This window comes from Myotis daubentonii, chromosome 3, assembly GCF_963259705.1.
Source record: "Myotis daubentonii chromosome 3, mMyoDau2.1, whole genome shotgun sequence".
In the NCBI taxonomy this organism is placed as follows: domain Eukaryota; kingdom Metazoa; phylum Chordata; class Mammalia; order Chiroptera; family Vespertilionidae; genus Myotis; species Myotis daubentonii.
The window spans coordinates 12099919-12119611 of NC_081842.1; the positions used below are offsets into that span (position 1 = coordinate 12099919).

Here is a 19693-nt window from a genome sequence, read left to right on the forward strand (position 1 = left end):
GATTGTGTGTTACCTCTTTCACCACCTAGGCTATGAGCTTGAGGGCAAGGATTAGATTTTACTTAGTATTACCCAGAGTGTCTGGCTTATAGAAAGTTTCAATAAATAGGAGTTGAGTGAGTAGTTGCAATTATATTGCATGAAAGAAGAAAAGGGATATTTGGTGACTATAACATTATTTTTTGCTGTGGAATTTAACTTGGCTGGTTTGTGTTGTCTTTATTTTATTGGGACGTGACGGTGCCTTCTCAGAGAGGTTGACTTTCTTTCTCTGTTTAATGAATACTCCTATTGGGAATGTTGGGAACTGAATGAGCCCCAAGGCTTCCTTTTTGTCCCAATGAAATAAAAGCAAGCATTGAGCTTTCGGTAAGCAACCAAATGTTATTGTAGCAACTAGTGAGTTCTTGGATTGAGTTTCTTAAACGGTATTTATATGTTTTACAGACAGTAAAAGATAGTCCTAGAATTAGATCAAGTGACTATGGAGGGAGTTACTGAGTTTTGATAGATTGCAAATACTTTTAATGTCTACCCCCAAATATTGCAGCAGTGTAAGTCTTCCTCTCGCTTTTGATGAAGGTAAAAATTATGTTGGCTCTGTAGTTATATTTTAGAGATTAAAATGGGGTATTTTCTCTGCCTCATGGAGATTCCTAATGATCACTATGGTATCTTCTCTTCGTTGCATTTTTATAACTTTATTGAGGTGCAATTTACATGTGAAATTCACTAATTTTAAGTATATAAGTGTGTGATTCAGCAGCTTTGATACATTTACCAAATTGTACAACCATTATCATAATCCAATCTTGGAACATTTTCATCATCTCAGTAAGATCCCTCCTCACACCCATTCATAGTTAATCCTTGTTCTCACCCCAGCCCTGAGCAACTACTATCTTCTTTCTGTCTCTGCAGATTTGCCTTTTCTAGACATTTAATATAAGGAGGATTACATGGGCTTTTGGTGTCTGGCTTCTTTCACTTAACATCGTGTTTTTGAGTTTCTGCATTTCTTCAACTGTAGCTTTTAAAACTGAGATTATTCTGAGTGTAATGCTCAGAGTTAGCTTAAAACATTGTAGGTATTGCATATTTTTTTAAAAAAGAAAGATATAGTCTAAGATGGATTTTTTATCATTCCCTACTTAATGACAACTTTATATCCAATTTAGCACATTCATGCTTGTGTAAGTAGATACACATGTAAGCAAATATACACTTTGATCCACTGCTTTCAAATACCCGTGGAATTCTTTTCCATGTATTTTCCATACACCTAGTAGGACTGTATGTGGCAGATCTGGCCAAATGAACTTGTTAGCTTCTATTTTCCTAGTAGGGAAAGACATTTTTCAGGGCTTTTCTTTTTGAAACCTGAAAGGCATGTGACTACAAGTTAACAACAGCTAGTAATCTGCAGTAACATTGAAGTTCTTGTGTCTCCATCAAGACAGCAATTTATATAATAATTAATGCCCATTTATTCAGCATTAGCTTTTGGAGCCCCTATTTGGTATAAGTCATTTTCTAGACTCGGTGGATCATATGATGAAAATTCATAGGAATTGACATAACTCATGTAGTACAATGAAAATAAGTCACACAAACTTAAGCCCATATGCAGACCAAGACAGAATTCTCTTGCGATAGTACAGTCTTGTTATGTTATGTTCTAAATATGTCCAGTTCTTTTTGCTTCAGTTTCCCTCTAAATGTAACATTATTCTATACTAGAGGCCAGGTGCACAAAATTCGTGCACAGGTAGGGTCCCTAGGCCTGACCAGCGATCAGGACTGATTGGGGCCTTCTAGCTGCCAGCCGGGGCCTCCCTTCCCTGGCTGCTGGTGGGGGCCTTCCTTCATTTTGTGCCACCCCCTTGTGGTCAGTGCACATCATAGCAGTGATAGAACTCCCAGTCTCCCGGTCAAACTCCTGCAGGGACACTTTGCATATTAGCCTTTTATATATATGGATTACCATAGAAATTGAAAAGACATATGTTATAATATTTTCTATAGAAAGACAGAGGCAAGTAAAAGATGACTTACTAATTATAAAAATCTTCAGGGTAGAGCTACGATAAGTTAATAATGTTGATGGCAAGAAGAGGATGGAAACAACTTTCTAAAAGCAAATGCCTGGTCACTTAAAGGTACTGATTGTTAATACCAGAAATAGAAGAGCCTTCAGTGGGAGTTCATGCATCCCCATCTAAGACTCCTGAAATGGCCAAAACTTCTAATGGAGGCAAGTCTTTCTTGGGAAGGAGGCCTCAGGGGAGAGACATGTTATGGTATATTGTGTCCACATCAGAGAGTGTTCTGTATTCCCAGCTAATTTCAATAAAGGAGTACAGTTTGGGATGGTGACATTGAAGGGGCCAGCTACATAGAGCCCTTTTCCTCCACAAAGCCCGTTTTCTCCCTCCTTTGTTTGGCATAGAAGAGGAGTAATGGTGCTCCCCGGTTGGAGACCAAAGGCAATGCATGGGTGATGCCTAACTTTACAAAACCCTAATTACAAGTAGCCTGCTCCTGTGCTGAAAATGAAAATCAGAAGTGACCTGCAAAGAAGAGAGATTGAAAGAGACGTATAATCTAGTTTTCAATGTTTATGTTTCAGTGCCTGAGAGAAAATGTGATTTACAACCATACTTAATAAGAAAATTATTTCTTCATTACCAGTACATTGCCACTGACACGAGTCCTTAATGTGCTTCATAAAAAACAAAAACAAAAAACAAACTCAATACTTTCGTAACCAGTTAAAATTTGAAAGGAATAGGCAGAGGGAAGAAAAATATGGGACATTTCAGCAGGGTCATAAAATTTCCAGCCATTTTGTATCAGAAGCAATGACGTCAAAGTGTAAGATATCAGTCCTAACCGTGTTACTGACTCCAGAAGAGAAAGGTATTACTTGGAAGAGCGCACAGTGCAACATCCATTAGGCTTTAGGATTCATTGTTTTGAGTTGTTAAAATAATAAAAATAAACTTGGATATTGATCTAATAAGCCAATACCAATTTGAATAAAGCAACAGTGTATTTAGACACTTGTTCCTAATTTTCTCTGTTTTGAGAAGGAATTACACTCCATAGACCCAAGACGTCAGGGTCATTTCTGGCATCAGGGTTAATTTCATGAACTTAACTCTCATTTAAACAGGTACATTGTAATAAATGACATAATCTTTGATGTAATCTAGCCAGTTTTGTCCATCCAGTTTTTCCCCCTTATGTTCACTTACTCGGCAGATAGTCCCTATGTCCTTGCTGATTGCTGGGCACAGTGGAAGGAAGGTGTGATGGGAAGTTGGTCCTGACAGGATTGTGGCAGCTGGGGCTGGGATTCTTGTGTTTTCAGAATCACCACTCCCCTTGCCCTTTAGGGTGATGGTTCTGTCTCTGAATCCTTGTAACTCTGCTGTAGAAACTACTTTCCCATTTAAAGCCAAGGCCACTGAGGCCTAGAGACTTTTCTTTTAAATTGCCGGTAGCGACAAAGCTGCTACACTCATATCAAAACTTTGCTGTTTTGCTTGTAAATACACACTGTTTCAGATTACCCCGTGCTCCCTTATAACCGTGTGTTCCTTTGCTATAGGCATATATTCATGTTACTGTTATTTCACACTGAGCACAATGATTGGGAATCAGCAAACTATGGCCATGTTTCCTAATTCAGTGGTGGCCAACCAGTGGTCCGTGGACCACTGGTGGTCTGTGAGGTCCAAAAGGTTGGCGACTGCTGTAATCTAATTAAAAGGTTGTACTAGGACACAGGCAACCCATTTGTTTACATGTTATCTGTGGTTGCTTTCATGGTACAGAAGCAGAGTGGAGTGAACACCATATAACCCACAAAGCTAAAAATATTTGCTATCTGGCCACAAAGCTAAAAATATTTGCTATCTGGGCCTTTATAAAAAACCTCTGATACTGATCATTAGGAAAATACTATGAAGCTCTTTACATTTCACATACTGTATGTCTAGTTCATTTCATGAAGGTAGTTTTGTTATGGTTAGAGGCAGACTAAGTAAGTAGAGTGTTTAAGAGGATTATTTTATTTTCATTTTGTTTTCTTTTTTTATGTTTTTAGCTTTAAAATTTTATTGAAATTCAGGTTTAGAACTTAACAGTTTAGTACAATAGTGTAATGAATATTTTCTAACCAGTATTCTCACCTGCTTTATATGATTTCTGGGTACAACTTTTAAGAATTAATACTTTCTGCCTAATTTTCCATAATATGCCAGTTATACATTCATTAAAATCTCAGACACTTTTCTAAAATTGTTCTTATCTCAATGTTGAATTTTTAAAAGTAAGCTCTCATATTGAAAATTTCAGGCATTAATATTGCAGCCACTGTTATACAGAAAAGAAAAAAGTTTACAATCTTAACTGTTTAAAATTATTAACATTTATTGTAGTAGGGTAATATGAATTTTTAACGTACTCATATACATTTTTCATCAAAATGCTCAACCATTTCCCATTTAAAGCCAAGGCCACTGAGGCCTAGAGCATGTCCAAAATCTGAGAGAGGATTTTTGATCATTGTGTGGGCGTGGGCCAGTTACGTAACCTTGGCAAGTCTGTTTCACGTGTGTAGTGTAGATGCATGTTTGTTGTAACAGTTACTTTAGATGATTCGTTTTTAGGTACTGATCGCATATATGCCTGGCCCATGGTATTTCAGTTTGTTTTACAAAAATAGACTTCCCAGAGTCGAATCTTGGCTCTACAACGTACTATGTAAATTTGTATCGATTGTATAACAGGTGGGCCTCATTGCTTCCCTCTGTAAAATAGTGTTTATAATAATACCTACCTCATTTTAATCATTTTGTGAGGATTGAGTGAAGTTATCCGTGGGAAATACTTGGTACAGTTACTGGTAGACAGTAAGTGCTCAGCTGACAAGGTGCTACGGTTGTCATGGTTAGAAGCATTATGTATTCTGATCCTCCAGAGAAGTAATGTTTACTAGGAATTAGAAATGCCAACAATAAGCCAACAAATTGTCATTTTAATTATAAAAGGCTTAAATGTGGCATCCACATTATTTTTTTTGCAATAAGAGAAGTGGTATAAAAGAAGTACAGTCTATGCTCAGTGATCTTGCCTGGATTGTCAGCTTTCTTCATTATTTTTCCCAATGAAAATAAAAGCTTTGATATTCTAGTGTCATGGCATATTGCAAGAACAATATTAAGTTCAGATTTCTGAGAAGTCTGAGTTTTCATAGACTTAAATATGAGTAAGACAATTATTATTGATATTGGACTTAGGGCAAACGTATTAAAGCTGCTTTAATGTTGCTTAAGACAGAACTTCAAGGCAAAATTAAGTTTCTGATACATATATTTATTTGACTCTTACAACTCTAACAAAGTATGTTATGTCTCTCACTAGATATGGGCGAGCTTCTTTTAATAAGCTAAAACCTATGCAGCTTTTTACTAATCTTTTCCCTCTGGTCCTTACAAAGTGATTGAATGTCATCCGTCTATTTTTGACATTTCAACTGCACAAAGAAGGTGTGGTTGATTATGGTGCTTCTCAAACAATATTTATGCAAGTCACCCGGACACTTGCTAAACGCAGATCCTGAACCAGTAGGTCTAGTGTGGGTCTTGGGAACCAGGTGGTGCTGGCTCTACTGGTCCTTGGGCAGCTGTTCCAAGAATAGTCTCTAGTAGCATTTCATGTCCCACATACTGTGCAGATTTAGGAGGTAGAGGCAGGGACTAAGAAACTAAAAGGGAAAATCTTCCTTATCCACGGTGTTGTTCTTAATATATTATCAAATGTCACCAAGCATGAAAGAACCCTGATATGTCTACGCACTAAGAAATTTTGTAACAATTCAGCTGTTAAGACCAAGCAAATTAGAAAATTCTTAGAATTTCCCTCCCTATATAATTGTTTCTAGTTTCATTTGTGCCCCATTGCCTCTCATTGGTGTGGCACAGCCAGCTCCTACCAGCCTATAAATGCTGATATTAAAGTATTGAGGAATTTTGTGAGCCACAACCATTGGTAGCGTGACATTCCAATGGAGGGAGTATTGACACCATGGACATTGGCAAACAGCATAAATCCGTGTTTTGTTTTTTTGCAGACAACCACATCTTCCCTCAGACTCAATAAGAAAAATCACTTTCTCCTGTCTCATTCAGAGTTTAGAGCTTCCAGTCATACTGTGTTGGGCTTCAGACTAGCCACACAGCTTAGAGAAAAACAAGTTTATTCCACAACAAAGAGGAAACAAAGGTGTCGGGAAGTCATAGTGGTGCTCTATTGTCAGCGCTTTCCAACACCATCGACACAGGAGTGCTGATTAATAGTCTAGATGTGAACTTTACAAGTACATCTCCTCAGGTGGTGTTTTATAAATAGCCTTCCATCATGGAGGGACATGAGAATCAGGTCAGGTATATTTAGAGTGATAGATGTATTGGATGGCCCGAGAGAATCAACACAATTCAGTTAAAGGCAAATCTACTGCACATATCTTCTAGAGACTTCCGTGACAAATTAGCACTCGTCATAATGAGTCAGTGATTTCATTACTAGCACAGCTGTTCCCTTCATTTGTTTATATATTTCAGCCCACATTTCAGGCTTACATGAGATTTGTCATGAGACTTTAGTTGGAGCCTGCTTGCCTAATTTTACATGCCTCTTTTCAGTAAAATATGATTAGCAGGTAATGAATATCTGACAACTTATTGCCCTGATCAGAGGAATTTTCTATTGGCTGTGTTTTTTATGACTACTTGCTCATATTTGCAAGCACATTATAAATTCTCTTTTCCATTAAAAGTATCTACTTTGTGAAAAAAAATTCTAATTCTTAAAAAATAGCCAGTTTTCTAGTGTGCTGATTTTTTTAAAAATTTTCATCCATAAGAATCAAACACAATCTGTCTACTCATTCTTTAACAGAATATAAGATCAGTTCTAATAACTTAGGCTCATGAAGTTTCATCCTATAGCACTACTAACAATAACTTAATCAGGCTAAAATCTAAAGTTAGTATAAATTATATTGGGGTCATTTGTCTTCATTTTTAATGGATTGTATGATTAGGTAGATATATAAACACTGATTCAAAATATTAAATACTATTGGCCCAGTGCACAAAATTTGTGTGTGTGGGGGCGGGGGGGGGGGGTGCGGGGCGGGTTCCCTCAGCCCAGCCTGCAGCCTCTACAATCAGGGACCCCCTTGGGGTATGTCTGACAGCCAGTTTAGGCCCAATCCCACAGGGATTAAGTCCAGATCTCACAATCTGGGACCGCTGGCTCCTAACTGCTCTCCTGCCTGCCTGCCTGATGGCCCCTAACTGCCTCTGCCTGCCTGCCTGATCTCGCCTCCAACTGGCCTCTCCTGCTGGCCTGATATCACCCCCAATGGCCCTCCCCTGCTGGCCTGATCTCGCCCCCAACTGCCCTTCCCTGCCTGCCTGATGGCCCCTAACTGCCTCTGCCTGCCTGCCTGATCTCGCCTCCAACTGGCCTCCCCTGCTGGCCTGATATCACCCCCAATGGCCCTCCCCTGCTGGCCTGATCTCGCCCCCAACTGCCCTTCCCTGCTGGCCTGATCTCACCCCCAACTGCCCTTCCCTGCCGGCCTGATCATCCCTATCTGCCTCTGCCTTGGCCCCCACCACCATGGCTTTGTCCGGAAGGAAGTCAGACATCCGGAAGATGGCCAGTTGCCCAGTCTAATTAGCATATTACCCTTTTATTAGTATAGATAAGCATATTTAGTATATTTCAGTATCCCTGTTATTATATTCATTTTATTTTATTGTTAACATTAAAGAGCTGACTTATGAGATCAAATTATATTTGCCTTCTTTCCTTTACCCTTTCTATGTTAAAATTGCAAAATATGTAAATTTTAACATATTTTTAAATATGTTAAAGGAATGTAGATATATTTGTATGAACTTTAATTGTGCATATATTCTTGCAGCATTTGGAGAAACTATGCTTCATAACTTTTTTGTATGCTTCATAATTTTTTTACAATATCAGAATATTCAATTCCTAGCTTTTTGTAAATAACTCTAGTTTGATTAGTAAGTTGGATTATTCAAGTGGTTGCTATTTATAAATTTAAACTTCATACATTCCATGTAATACAGGCTTTTATTTTTACATACACTCCTATAGTCTGAGAATAGTTGAAATTTAATTATTAAAATGAAATAATAAAAAGCTTTCCATTTTATTCTAAAATTATCCTTCAGTTAGTGCTTATTTGAAGCTAATTATTTGCTAATCTGTTAACTTTGCTTTTGAAAATGGCAATTTAATTATCATATATTTGAAAGTGGGGATTTTTCTCCCCATCCTAGCTTGACACTTTCACAACTATCTTCATGCTGATTTTTTCTTAAAGTGTAAAATTAGCATTCTAATTTTGGTTGTCCACAAAAAATTGCTCCAATTTGAAATCCATTCAGAGTTAATATTTTATGATTAAGCATTACATTTTGGACAGTGAATTACATAATCATTTTATATAATGTAGGGAGCTCTCGCTCTGCTTCTACCTTGTGTTTGTGTAATACTGGTTTTTACCAAATGCAGTTTAGTGTTGAAACCAGCACAGATCTCAGCAAGGACCTACCTTACAAAGATCAAAAAAGCATAGAAACATTGTTCCCAGTGTCCACACCAAAGTCATGAAGCTATTTGAGGCCATTCCAGGTCAGGAGTTCAGCAGCTGCAATAATGTCTCAAGAGCCAACAAAACATTCTCCAGTTGGAGATTTTGTCACTCTTTCATTGCTTTTTTTGATTGATGCAGTAAGACTCTCTCTGGAAATTTCAGCAAGAATAGGGGACCCATCTTGTAGTTCTTTCTGTTTACTTAGTTGACATATAAATGGATTTTGAGTTCTGGATGCTTTTTCTTAGTGATTGGGGCTCTTCACATTAATTATAACAAAAGGTTTCATAGCCATTTAGACAAAGACAGAAGAAAAATCAAGTTAATATACTATAAAAAAATGGATGTGTCATTATGTTTCATGCTTGGTATAGGAAAACAAAAGTATATTGTAATGTCATTTGAGTTTTGGACCGAGAGGTTTTGCCTCTGTCAGAAGTAAGAAATTGTTACTAGTTTACACCAGGCAAATATCTATCACAGATTATCTCCTTTGATCATCATTCTTTCATCTCATTACTTGCACCCACCTGAAATTCTACCACTTTTATTGAGTGCATAGGAGATACTGCAAAGGCATGCTTCCTGGCCTGCAGAGCTGTGATGTGTAAGGGGGCCTGTGGCAGACAGGCGTCAGGAGACACGTGTTTGGTGCTCTGAGAGGCATAAAATGGGAGGATCAGCTTGCATTGTTGAGGCATGGTGACTTGTCGCCTGTGCTCCTGTGACTTCGGGTCATACATTCTGTGCCTTCCTTGGGCATGGCCACTTGTGACTCGTGCCAATGCCAACCAAGTGGAATCAGTACTGCCTGGGCAAGAGATGAATGAGAAGTGTTACGCCTCTTAGAAAAAGAAACATTTACATGCATGTGTACAAATTGGTGAGGGAGATACAGAGATACAGTAGATAAATAACCTACTGTTATTTATTACAACTAAAGATATAAAGTCCAGGAGTGGAGACAGCTGGTGGCTGTGGTTGGCAGATACCCCACACGTGGGACTTGGTTCTTCATACTGCAGCCCAGAAGCTGCTTTGTCAGTAACTCAGAGAGGATTAGACCCCCCCCCCCCAAAACTAACTTAACCTTTAGAAGTCAGAATGCTAGTCCTTTAACTTGGGGAAGATAAATCGAATTGCCTAGTGGGTGGGATACTTACCTCGACAGGTTGGCAGATTTTTGTCTTATAAGAGAATTCTATGCATAAAAACAACTAAATTGTGTTGCCTAGAGAGCATGGACTTCCAAAGCAACAGTACTGAATGGGATGATTTAATAATGAGTGACATTGAACTTGATGCTCTTGGAGCCTGGTGGTTCCATCTGAAAACCATCTAAGAGAGCTGGAGTCGTCTTACATAGCTGGACCCTGGACATTTCTCCTGCAGAGAGTTTGACATTCATCTCTGGGGCTCAGTGCTGACTGCCCTTCCCAACTCTGTTGACACCATCACGGTGGCAGTAGCTTGTGGTTTTGCCATCAGCTCTTTGCCTTGGTTGGAAAGATCAGTGAGTGGTGTGTATGGGGAAGCAGAACAGTAGTTCTCTTTGCCCTCCTTGTGGATCTTTGTCTTTGAGTGATTATGGTCAGTCTTGAATACTCCTCATTTGGGAGCTCTGGGTTTTGTATGGCTTTTATCTTTTAGAAGAAGGTTGCTTTCCCATGTTCTGTTAAGAATAAGCAAGACACTTGTGTTTACTAAGGTATCAGCAGGCTCTCTGTAATCCTACTTGCAGCCTGGCATATCCATGGAATATACATGGGAGGTAGGTTTCTTATTCTAATCAAAGTAAAATGGAAGTGTTTACTACACTTTGAGTCAATCAGGAATTAGGGAGGGTGTCAAAGCATGGTGACAGGTAAGATGTGTTTGAATGTAAAACAATGCATGGTATGTATTAACAAATTAGAGTTGCTTGATTATGTTTTATTGTTTGGAACATTATTGTTCAAGGAACAGGTAAATATACAAATAATAGTGTTTTTTTTAATTAGAGATAATGTAACTGACATTAAGTCACATTGACAGATATTACATATACTTTCAAATATCATCAGTCATTGGACAGCTGAAAACTGGATCATGTTCAAAATATGTGTAATTATTTTGTGCTTCAAGTCAAGGCAGTTGTTATTAAAGAAAATCAAATATTTGTGAGAGATTAAAGTTTTTGCATCCTCACCAGGCACAATCCTTTTACCTGCAGAGTAATTGAAAGTTATTATAAAGGAAAAGTTTATTTTTCAAAGTGAAGCAATGTTTGATGTGCAGATACCTCGAGGCCTTTCATATTAATCTAAAAGCAGCTGAAAGATTGGTTCACCTTCGGCTGGAACCCTCTTGTTACCACTGAGAGCTGCACATGAAACCATCTCTGAATGCACTACTTTGTTTCTGAGGTCATGCTGCTGGGTCATTAAATTCCTCCGTAAAGGTTTGGCAGACACGGCCCCGTGAACCCAATGCGAGTGACCCCGGGGAGGACTCATGCGTTAAGAAAGCGAACATGTGCGTGAACAGCGAGCCGGTACCTTTTCATGCTAAATGTGGTTCCCCACATCTCCTCTGACTAGAGGTGTGCTCTGAACAAGCCGAGACGGGCCCGTGCCGAGCAATGATCTCCCGCTGGTACTTTGATGTGACCGAGGGGAAGTGCGCCCCCTTCTTTTACGGCGGCTGTGGCGGCAACCGAAACAACTTTGACACAGAGGAGTACTGCATGGCCGTGTGTGGCAGCGTCAGTAAGTGGACCTCCCTCCAGCCTGGCCACCTCTCGTCTCTCTCGCCACTGGCTCTGCTCCTTGTAACAGATTGGTTTTCCTGGTTCCTGGGGACGGGTCTGTTGCCACCACTAACCCCATTTCTGTCTACCTCTCCAATGGCCGGGCATCTCCAGGATGTCCGACCATGAGCGCACATCTCCGTCTCTCTCTAACACAGCATGGCCATGGTGTGTCCTTTGACTAGCTGTGGTGCACGCGTCTTGCAGTCTCTAGGGACTTCCGAGGGCTTCTCTTTAAGCCAAGCTGGGGTTGCTGTTTTGCCTTCTCAGCTCTTCTGCAAATGTTTACATATGTGTTTGTCCGTGTACGTGTGTGTGTGTGTGTGTCGGTCTGTGCATGTGCACCACGTGTGCAAATAAGGCTTACCACTGCAAGCCTGGCTGACGATGCTCCGGTTGCATTGGTAAGGCCTATTTGCTGTGACTGAGTACTTTTGAGTTATTTCATTACGTGGGACTTTTATTGTGGTTGGGGAGGGAATGGGACTGAACTGAGCACATGCCCTTCAAATGTCAGAAGCGGGCCATGGCCCTGTGACCCCTGACCTCACACGTGGACATTTGCAATGCCAGGTTTATATGTCTTCTCTTGGAAATAGATGACAACTCTTGACTTAAATTAGAAACCTTCAGTGACATAAGGCTCAGGGAATATCATTCCCAAAGCCTTTTCTCTTGAACTTGAAGCTGTTCATGATTCTGGGGGAGAAATAAATGAAGTCGAGGTGACTTCAGTGTGAGTTGAAACTTCTTCCACAGACATAGGTCTCAGGAAGTCATACGGCGGGCATCCGGACTTCTGTTCTCAACAGCCTCCCACGTTAAATCCCCAACTTTATTTTATTGACTTTTTGTTCGTGAGTAGGAAGTTTTAACTACTCAAGAAACAGTTATGCAACCTGATCCATTGAAGATTAAAATCAATAATTGTGACTTGTTTTGTTTGAGAGACTCCTGCCTTTTCTCCCCTCTTTGTGAGGGTAACATCACTGTTTCCTGCCTGGGGTGATGGGGATTATATAAATGGTTTCCCGGTGTGAACAGAGGCTTAAGCTAAACAGAAGCAGGACCTGCACCGTTATGACCTCTGGTGAAGCCCAGGATCCCAGTGGAATCTGATGGAAACGTTCCCGTTGGTCTCCCGTGGAAGAGCTGTCCTGTGTGAGAACAGGTGTAGGAACTGGCAGCCCCACGGGCGTCTTTCCTGGCTCGGATTGGACGGTTGAAGCTTCTGGCACAAAAAAACTCCTTCAGTTTCAAACAAAGAAGTTAATTAGGTCAGGTAACCCGGAACATGTAGGGGATTCTGTTGCCTGGACCCTCTGAACAAAGGGCCCTTGTGAAAGGGATTCTGACTGGTTTCGCTGCTAGGGGAGATTTCCTGGCATATTTCCAACTTTTTCCTTCTTTTCCAGGTGGATTTTTTATTTTTATTTTTTTGGGGGGCCACTAAATATGTATGCATATGACGTATAAGAAAGAGGGTTTTAAAAATTATGAGCAGTGATGGATTTACCTCAAGAGTTAGAAACACCAATTCCACCCCGCCCCCCGCCCCCCCCCCCACACACACACACACAACAGCAGCAGCAAACCCTATGGCAGCCCCTACACATACCCTCTCTATTTGATCAGTTTGGTTTGGTTCAGACCATGAGCAGCCAGCGGGCACCGGAGTCAGATGGAGCCTCTGGAGGCGCCCTGGTGGCACTCATTTTGCTGAGATTTACAAAAGGTTCATGCCCCCAACAGAGATGTAATGGATAAGCCAGGCAGTGCTCAGTTTCAAGGGAAGTGGGTTACAGAATAATTTATCAAGAAAGTAAACGTGAGAGGCTGAGGGTCAGTTAGAAAGGTGGACGAATAAGTGAAGAGTGAAGCCTCAACAAATAGCCTGAGCTGAGAGCCGAGAGCTGAGAGCCGGAGGCCGCCCTGTGAACGGATGAAACGATAGAGATGCCATGGAGAATGGGTGGAAGGGAACTGGTGATGCTGGGAGCTAAGAGAGAATGGGAGCCAGGGATCACCCTTCAACAGGGGACTTGGATGTACTATCAGAGACAGAATACCCAGGATTCCAAGGTGTGATTGTGCAAACATATCTTATGTTTATCTGTTGACTTTGGGTCCATGCTGGGGCCAAAACTCAGGATATTTGTTTAGTTTTTGTTTTTAATTCTGGGACTTTGTTTTTGATTTTTCCTTTGGTTAGTGGAATCATGTGAGTTTCAGCCTTCATTCCCATGTTTCTATTTTTGTTTTTAGTTATGTTCTTTTATTTTCTCCATAGTGTCCCAAAGTTTACTCAAGACTACCCAGGAGCCTCTTCCCCAAGATCCTGTTAAACGTACGTTGTAATTCACTGGAGGGGAAGGAGGGGAGGAGTACATTGCATGGCTGGCTTTAAGTCCAGTATCGTCACCTTCTTTGCATGGTTCTGTGTTTCTTGAACACCTTCCTGTCTTTGAATAAGATGTCTATTTCCATTGCCTCGCTTGAAATGATGTCTGATTTTGCCAGATAACTTCAGCTGTCCGGCTAAGGGCATTGACTAAGCTTCTTCTATTTCCGATCAGGTTCCTTTTTAGTTAGTATAGTTCTATAAAATACTGTATATACAACACTGCTATTGTGTTTTATTTAGCATCACTCTTTTGTTTCTTAAAGCTCACAGGTGCCATGGTTTAACAAGAAGCTATGTTTATAAGTGACTTGTTTCCCAGGAAACAATATGCAATGTGCATGCATTGTACTAAGTACAGGTACTAGTGCATATACCTCACCCCATCCTCCTCTCCCTCTGGTAATCAACAGAAAATTAGTGTTTTTCTATATTATCCTGAAAAAAATCTAGTCTCAACATTAAAACAATTACCTTTTTTAAAAAAGAAAAAATTATAGTTGAAGAACTATGTAATTTACAAAAGATGTTAGCAGAAAAGTTTTTTACTGGCCTTCATAAGATTCAAATGCACTCAAATTATCTATAACTTTAGGGAGTGTGGTTTTTACTACCACAATAAACGTATTTCCTATTGTGAAAAAGCATCCTTTCTAAGAGTATTGGAAGTGAGTAGACATAGAAAGAGTAGGGGAAAACATAGATATTACATGTAAGATTGATAGCACATTGATCTGCGTGGCATTTTCATGGACCATTTATTCTTCTGAGGAACACTGTGGGCATTTTCCTCATTTCCTTTGTGCACATGAGAAAGTGAGGCTTTAGGAGTTTAGTGACTTTTCCCCAGCCATCAAAATGGCAAGACCAGGTCGAAAGCTAAATGATATTATGGCTGTGCCCCATGCTCCAAATGGCCAACTATTTGGTTCTGACATTGTTTTCTGTATTAGAAAAATAATATTTGAGGTTCAGAAGCACATTTTAAGAATACAGTAGATAGTAGAAAGTGGATGGAAAATATTAAAAACGTTTTTCATAAATGCCATGAATATAGCATGCCTCAATGAATTAAATGTCTTTCAACCCTTTTACAAAACAATTATTTTTACTTTAAGTTTTATTTTATATTACTTTAGCATACAAAATAATTTTATTATTTCCCCACTTTCATTAGGTAATGGAAATGAACATTATTACTTGATAAATTTATTTTCTTGAAGTACTTGTGTCCTCAGCTCTTCCAAACAGACACTGAAACGTTTTTTTATAATGTTCTCCGTCCCAGTAACTTTCTCCATCTACTTGTAGTGTGTTTGGGATCCTGACTCTTTTTCATTCTAGGAGGGTGAAGTGTGATTCTTGCCGTTATATTTTCTTAATCTACCTACAGAGGCCAGTCAGTCACAGCAAGTGAAGGGTTTTGCAGTGTTAGTATAAACAGACTGGGGAAAGCATATAATTTCTAGTTATTTATAGCCTGCACAGCTATACTATCTTATTTATAGCAAAGCTGCACATTTGAATTGGAAAAGTCATGGTCATCTGGAGGTCAAATGCAGACAGCAGACTGGAGTTGGAGAAAATTAGCCAGAACTAGAAAGGTGGACAAGCCCCTTTGATTTGGGCTTGCACTTGGCTCCTTCCCCAACCAAGAGCTCCGTAACCAACCTACTTGGAGGGTATCTCTTTTCACGAAGGTGGTTGGATTTACGGGTTTCTCAGTCTGAGTTGCTGTTAGTCAAATAATAAATGTGAAATGAGATAGAAAAGGCTCTCCAGTTAAACCGATATAAGATTGCACATATTAGGGAAAATGTGTGATGGTCTGCGTTATAAATACAATAATTTCCCTGTCAGGACTTATGATAATTAGGTATTTCTACATTTCAAATCTTTGTCATAGAAAACAATTTTGAACAGTGCAGTGTTAAGGGACACTGGATTTGGGGCTTTATCATAGGGAAGAATCTAAATTATTGATAGAAAGTGTAGAGGTGTGAGGCTAAGAGCTTTCATTTTACTCATATACTGCATATGCATTTGGATCCTTTTAAAAGCTCCTTCCCCATGTGGGAGAAAGAATCTGTGAGACCCGAATTATGTCTGACATTACTTTTGTGTCTGCCCATTTGGGTTTAGGACAATGCAAAAGTTTCACCTTCAATCTGCCCAGTGCAATGTATGTGAACAGTAGCCCTACTACATCAATATTTATGAATTAGTTATGATCTTTTGCTTGTAGTATTCTTTCACAAACTGACTCCTTAATGGCATTTAATCTCACAATGAGCATCAGGCCAATTTTTAGTCAGCCGACCACACCAAGGGGTCTGACTAAAGAGAATGACAGATGACCCATGTTGCTCCTTTCCTTGCAGTGAGTTGTGGTAGAAGCAACACCTAAAGCAAGGTCTCAGCCTCAACCCTCTTGACACTCTGGGTTGGATAATTCTGTGTTGTGGGTGCATGGAGGATGGTGAGCAGCGTCCTGGCCTCTATCGATGAGATGCCAGTAACACCGTCCGAGCTGCGATAACTAAAAATATCTCTAGACTTTGCCACATGTGCCCTTAGGGGTGGGGGTTGAAATCACCCCCAGTTGAGACCCTCCGCTGAGGCTGGTAGTGTACCCACACCTGACTCAGAGATATGACAAGGCTGATGTAAATATGTGCGTTTTCCGTGCACTTGAAGGCATGTTGAAGTGTTAGAATGTCAGGAGCCTCCAGTTCTCAATAGATGTTTATGAAATTGAATTTGTGAGACCGCTATCATAGCTCTCAGTATTTGTAAGTTAAGGTAGAAGTTTCGTGTCTTCCTTTGTTTCACAGAATCCCTGCATGTGCTAGAGAACGATGTCTGTAGAGATGCCACGTAGCCTTGTTATTTGCATGTTCATGACCATAGGGTCTCTGTACAGGTGCAGATCTGGCCTCATGCGGGACTGGGGAAGGGGAAACAATTGATGTCTACTCCCATCCACATGGCCCAGATAGAATAGACTAGTCCTCTTCCAGAGAACATATCAAATAAGGCCAAACCACCACCCCAGATTCTAAGGTTGTTGCCTCAGAAGCTCACAATTTGCAAACTGTAGATAACTCACTGTGTGGCCTTTGAATGGAATGTGCCACCCTAGCAGTTGCCCTGTCATAACGCCAGGGCCATTTAGTCTTTGGCCAGACTTGAACCATTGTGCTTCACCGCGACGTGCTTGTTCTTCCGATTGCAAAAGAGCAACTGTTAGTTTCTGTTACCACATTCCCTAATTCTAACGGAACTGTGACATTTTCATAAAACTGCCAAGCATTATTAAAAACAATTACTAGCATTAAAAGACGTGGTGATGCATTAAATTATATGTCACATCAGTGCCAATAACACCTATTAGATTAATGAGTATGAGAAGCTACATCTTTGGTATCCAGAAATGATCAGGATCAAAAGAATGGCCCTTTCCTCTGAGCTACCATGATGAGAAACCCTAACGTTGAAAATAATTGATTTGCTCTGCAAACCAGCATTTAAAAAAAAAAGAAGAAAAACAAAAAGCTCATTTACTCAGAACAGTAAAAAAAAAAAAAAAAAAGTAAAAAAGTTCATCATATATGTGCTCTATTCTTTAGCTATTTGCAGAGAAGAGTAAGCAGTTTAATAAAGTGTTGGCAAAATTTTTCTCTAAAAGGCCAGAGAGTCAGTATCTTAGGCTTTTGTAGGCCATATGGTCTCTGTTACAAGTGCTCAACTCAGTAGTTGTAGCGTAAAAGCAGCCACAGACAAAGGCTAAATGAATAGCTACGGCTGTGTCCAATAAAACATTACTTAGAAAGAGATCAGCAGGCCAACCTCTGGTTTAATAAAGCTGCTACTTTTGAGCCCAGGATGTGCTGGTGATGAGTTTGGTGGTGTAAGGGACGCCGACAAAGTAAACCAAATACCCTGTTTTAATAATGTGACAGTTTCATTGGTGTCATGAGACCCAAGTATGTGATGGGATTAAATAACAATATAAGGTGAAATATACATGAGTAGGGAATGCTTGCTGTGGAAGGCTGGAATCAAATGAAACTGGCTTCCTCCTTCAAGACCTCCAAAGAGGTTAGCAGTTCCACTGGCTTTTCCTACTGCGGTTTCTAGGAAAGTGGACAATATTGAGGATTTTGACTTTTTTGAACTCATCTGTTGAGTGTTGAGCAACCGTGACAGGTCACCCCTTTATGATCTGCCGTAATGAAGTTGAAAATTGCTTCCAACAAATTGATGAAAAAGCAATAGCCGAGAGTTAAGAAAGTCTAGATGCCAGTTATTATCACTATGGCTTCATAGATATAGTTTAGATTCAGACTTCAGGGTTCTTTTCCATTTTGGTGCACTGTGTTCAGTAGGCTGTAGATATTAATAAAAATAGCACCGGTATCCATCCTTTCATGCTGCTTTCACATAGTTGACAAAATTCCCACGTCAGTCTGTGTCCATAAGACATAAAAAAGAAATGTAGCTTGGCTAGTGTAGAGTAAACACGGCATAGATTACATTTTTATTATCTTGTGTCCACATGATGCATTGATGGTCTGCCAACCATGATCACACAGGCTATAAAATAATGATACAAAGGCATATCGGGGAAAGAGCCTTTGTTCTTCTTTCTTTTTTCTTTAGAGCATGTCCACCACATTTAAGGATCACAAACTATTTTCATGTTATAAATGCTTCCTCCAACTCGGACTGGGAGGCGGCGATAGGTATTTGAGTTCCGCCTGCGTTGGGGATTGTAGCTGTTTTGGAATTAGAGAAATGGAGCCCCTTTTTAAAAAAAGAAAGTTGAGGTGGCAGTCTGCAAAGCTCTGCCGTGCTTTCACATTACATTTTCACGTAAAATCGTTCTCTACAGGTTTACATTTCACCTCCATATAAATTATCCCCATTGCCCCCTCTCATATAAATCACAGCCATTTCAACTGACAGTATTGCCAGCTCTGTATAAAATAGCACTTTCGGTGATAAGGCAATGACTTATATGGGTCTTCATTTACTTTCACTTTCTATTGTCAATGCTATCGAGGTAATACATTGCCTCTCCGCCAGCAAAAGGAAACTAATCAAATTTCCCTGCTAGCCTCTAATGTTAGTATATTGACTAGATGCCATTATGGGCCTCTGTTTAAGGGGATATTTGCCTTGTGCCCTGGTGTGGGTGGTCACAGCTTGAGGGTGGGATTATTCCTCTTTTTGTATCCTGAGCCCATGATGATTATACATTTGTGTGTCACCCTAGAGATTGAGGAAACACACAAATATCAGAATGATTGGGGCAATTTTTCATGATGTTGCTAGTTTTGGACTCCATATTCTTGCTGTCTTGAGTGTGATTATGAAACAAAGTACAATGCAGTGATTACAAAATCAGAACTAAAATGAGTATTTGAGTGGTTGAGCATCGACCTATGAACCAGAAGGTCGTTCAGTTCCCTGTCAGGGCACATGCCAGGCTTTTGGGCTTGATCCCCAGTAGGGTGCGTGCAGGAGGCAGCCGTTCGATAATTCTCTCTTATCATTGATGTTTCTCTCTCTTATCTTTCCTCTCTGAAGTCAATAAAAACATATTTCTAAGAAAGAAAAATAAATAAATGAGTATTTGGTGCGTGGAAAGTGAAATTCGATGATGTGTCTGACACAGAAGTCCTGCAAACAGACAAGGAGGGCAATCCCTACTGTGTTCTGCAGACACCCGTTTTCACCTTGTTTTGGAGTAACCCTTCCTTATGATTAGTTTTCTCAGGGGAGACTCAGGGACGGA

At 40.0% G+C, this 19693-nt stretch overlaps 1 protein-coding gene across 7 annotated transcripts in view; it reads left to right on the forward strand.

Moving 5' to 3' along the window:
- The window catches only part of APP (amyloid beta precursor protein), a 222630-nt gene that overhangs the window by 122610 nt on the left and 80327 nt on the right, over positions 1–19693 (forward strand). For 2 of the 7 annotated variants that reach the window (XM_059686778.1, XM_059686779.1), the window contains exons 7-8: positions 11284–11451; positions 13783–13839. The exons of 2 other annotated variants lie outside the window; for them this stretch is intronic. In XM_059686778.1, the coding sequence (XP_059542761.1) occupies positions 11284–11451; positions 13783–13839 (225 nt within the window). The remainder of the gene's footprint in view (positions 1–11283; positions 11452–13782; positions 13840–19693) is intronic. 3 more of the 7 variants (XM_059686780.1, XM_059686781.1, XM_059686782.1) reach the window with 2 other exon arrangements.